This window comes from Gracilinanus agilis, chromosome 1, assembly GCF_016433145.1.
Source record: "Gracilinanus agilis isolate LMUSP501 chromosome 1, AgileGrace, whole genome shotgun sequence".
Lineage (NCBI taxonomy): Eukaryota > Metazoa > Chordata > Mammalia > Didelphimorphia > Didelphidae > Gracilinanus > Gracilinanus agilis.
The window spans coordinates 776,784,762-776,788,434 of record NC_058130.1 but is presented as its reverse complement, the minus strand read 5'-3'; the positions used below and the strand labels follow the sequence as shown (position 1 = coordinate 776,788,434).

The 3,673-nt window shown below is 48.0% G+C and overlaps 1 protein-coding gene across 1 annotated transcript in view; it reads left to right on the top strand.

Annotated features, from left to right (window-relative positions):
- The first annotated feature begins 815 nt into the window (after positions 1-815).
- LOC123256931 (acyl-CoA dehydrogenase family member 11-like) overlaps positions 816-3,673 on the top strand; it is a 28,558-nt gene continuing 25,700 nt past the window's right edge. The window contains exon 1 of the mRNA XM_044685485.1: positions 816-893. Within this exon, the coding sequence (XP_044541420.1) occupies positions 816-893 (78 nt within the window). The remainder of the gene's footprint in view (positions 894-3,673) is intronic.

The following is a 3,673-nucleotide window of genomic DNA, read 5'->3' as shown; positions in this document are numbered from 1 at the left end:
AGCAGCAGCAGCAGCAGCAGCAGCAGCAGCAGCAGCAGCAGCAGCAGGAGGAAGCAGCAGCAGGAAACAGCAGGAAGCAGCAGCAGCAGGAAACAGCAGGAAGCAGCAAGCAGCAGCAGCAGCAGCAGGAAGCAGCAGCAGGAAATAGCAGGAAGCAGCAGCAGCAGCAGCAGCAGCAGTGAAGTTAAACGTTGAATGGAGGCTGGTCCTAAAGGGGACCAGGAATAGAGTCGACCTTGCTTCAGGAGGGAGCCAATGGGAGGAATTTGGATGTGGTCAGCTTTGGAGGCAAGATGGTGGCTTCCCCTGCTTCCCCCATTTATTTCTTTGGGCATCTGCTCCTCTCTTCTCTCTTGTTCTATAGAACTGGGTTGAAAGAGAACGTAGCATGGTGCCTGTGGTGTAGTAAGTGCTTAATAAATGTCTGTGGACTGAGTTCCATTCCTGCTCTTCCATTGACCACTTTGGGCAGGTTGTTCCATCTTTGTGTGCCTCGGTTTCCTCCTCTGTAAAAGGAGGGGGCTGGGCTAGATGATCTCTAAGCCCCCTAAATCTATAATAGTAGAATCCTGCCCTCTCCCCCTTCCATTAGACTTCTTTAACAAGGTCCCTTCTTAGCTTTCGCAGACTGAAAGGCCAGGCGGGAGTGCTCCTAACTCCAAGGTAGGCTCCCTTTGCGGCCAGTCTTTAAAGACCACCACGACAATGATCAAAAAACGTGCTGAGAGGATTCAGCTTCTAGAAACTTCATCAACAGCACCTGAATAAGTTCCCCAAACAAGGGAGGAGCTTTCTTAAGGGCTGGCTGTGCCCCCATGTCCTGTGGGTTTCCCCATAATAGAAGTCTGATACAGAGCACGCAGCAGCTGTACGAATCCATGGTGTTCTCCTTGGTAAATGTCATAATCAGGCCTTCATTCTCTAGAAATCCTATCAGCGTGGCTTATAGTCCCAAGCAAATGAAGAAAATTCCAATATAGAAAGCTATTTAAAAGTCATTATTCCTCTTATTTATCTTCTTCAGACTCATAACAACTCCAGTAGGGGGTATTTTCTAAAGAGGAAGGAACTAGGCCTGGAGTGTGAGCTAATACATTGGCTCTCGCTCCTCCCCAATCTGCAGATTTCTTAATATTGGCTCCCCTCCTTGAGGGAAGAGTTTTGTTTCCTGGGGGGTGGAGGGTAGGGGGAGGGGGCAGGGTCCTAGCTTAAGAAGGGATGCATTTAGTCTGAGAAGAAGCTGATTGGGAGGAGGCAACCAACCAGAGCCTGGACCATCTGAAGACCCAAATGCTGATAAATGCAGTGCTCATCGTCATGTGCATTTATGGTAGACAAGCGCCCCCTGGCCCTGCAAGCAAGTTTGAGTTGACTACAAGTTGAGAACAAGGAGACGTTCCCCACCTTGCGCCTCTACTACCACCTTGTGGAGGTCTCCTGTTTGAATTCCGATTCTGGGCTGGTTTAAGAGGGAGAGAAGTTAGGATTCCCCCAATCGGGACAAAGAAGGAAGTCCTTCCCCAAGTGCTTTTGGTGTCAATGGTTGTTCGCTGGCGGGGTAGTCCTGTTGTAGGAGAGTTTGCTGTTACCTGGTTGGAGGGGGTGCACATTCTTTATTTTTCCTTTGGAAATTTTTAATTAATTAATTAATTAAGAATATTTTTCCATGGTTACAAGACTCATGCTCTTTCCCTCCCTTCTCTCCTCCCCTCCACCTCCCCCCCATAGCTGAAGTGCAATTCCACTGGGTTTTTCATGTGTCATTGATCAAGACCTATTTCCAAATTGTTGAGAGTTGCACTGGGGTGATCGCTTACAGTCTATATCCCCAGTCATATTCCCATCAACCCATGTGATCAAGGAGGTGTTTTTCTTCTGTATTTCCGCTCCCACAGTTCTTTCTCTGGATGTGGAGAGCTTCTTTCTCACAAGTCCTTCAGAGTTGTCCTGGGTCATTGCATTGCTGCTACTAGAGAAGTCCATTGTGTTCGATTGTACCACAGTGTATCCATCTCTGTGTACAATGTTCTTCTGGCTCTGCTCCTTTCGCTCTGCATCAATTCCTGGAGGTCTTTCCAGTTCACATGGAATTCCTCCAGTTCATTATTCCTTACTGCACAGTAGTATTCCATCACCAACAGATACCACAATTTGTTCAGCCATTCTTCAATCTGAGGGGGTACATACTCTTAACGAATGACCAGGCTCCGATGAATCTTTTAAAAATAGGGGAGTTTATTGGGTGAATGGCTGGGAGGCAGGTGCAGGTGAAGTCTGCCTCCCTGAAGAGAAGGGGTCCAAGATCTGTAATACCTTAAAGCAGTGATGGGCAAACTTTTTAAAGAGGGGCCAAAGGAAAGGAAATGCACATCTGTCAGTCTGTTTCTAAGGCAACTCTTTCGTAGTTTAATTGTATTGTATCCTCCTCATTGTATTTGTCAGATTAGGAATAATGTCATGCGGAGGGATAGAACATTTCAGGCCCCACCCCCCACGCCCCATCTAGCCCTAGGGCCATAGTTTGCCCATCGATGCCTTAAAGGAACAGAGACTATGTGGCCAGGAATGGAAGGTGGGGAAGGGAACCAACAAAGGAGATCAGGTGACGATCCCGTGTCTGGGGTTCAGAAGCCCAGGTATTCATTGTTTAGGACCCCCTAAAGCCTTGACCATGAAGGAGGCTGAGAATCTAGTGATGTTTGAGATGCAAACAGAATGTATGCTGAACACTCTCATCAGAACACCAGGGGGAATGCTCCTGAGACAGAGGGGACAGGATCCCTCAGAAGTTTGTCCTGTTAGTTGTATCCGGTCAGCTTTCTTTCTTTTCTTTTCTTTTTTTTAACCCTTAACTTCTGTGTATTGGCTCATAGGTGGAAGAGTGGTAAGGGTGGGCAATGGGGGTCAAGTGACTTGCCCAGGGTCACCCAGCTGGGAAGTGTCTGAGGCCAGATTTGAACCCAGGACCTCCCGTCTCTAGGTCTGACTCTCAATCCACTGAGCTACCCGGCTGCCCCCTGAGCTTTCTTTACCACCAACACTCCTGGGGGTCCAGGATTGGGAAATTCCTCCTGCCCTCTTTTGACCTGGGACTCCTCTGGAGACTTGGGGTGCCCAGGGGATCCTGCACCCCATACCAGCCTGAGGGGACACTAATGCCCATCTGCCTCAATACCAGAGCCAACAGCCTTGGCATGATCACGACGTTTATTGATTTTTTCTTTTGAGTCAAGTTGTTGGGCAGAGTCAGAAGGAAGCTGCTTTGAGCTCTGTCAAGTCCAGTTAGCAGCTCAATTTCTTTCCTTGTACAGGCTAGAATTAAAAGCAGAAGGCCGTCTCTCATCAACAAGGTCTCATGGCCTCTGCTCAGCTCTTTCCCTCGATTCGAACCCACAAGACCACCAAGTTACTTGTCCAAGATGGACAACGAAGACCCTGTTGCTCAATCAGTGACTTAGTTTAGAATAATGACTCATCTCAGCTTTCTTTCTTTTTAACTTTCTGTCCTACCGAGACAGAAGAGCAAGGGGGAGACTAATGGGGTTCGTGCCTTCACCTGGGTCATTAGCTGAGGCCAAATTTGAACACAGATCCTCCTGACTCCTCACCTGCCACTCTATCCACTGTGCTTCCTAGCTTTAAGAAAAGTAGAAGGCAGCCTACTAAAAAAAAA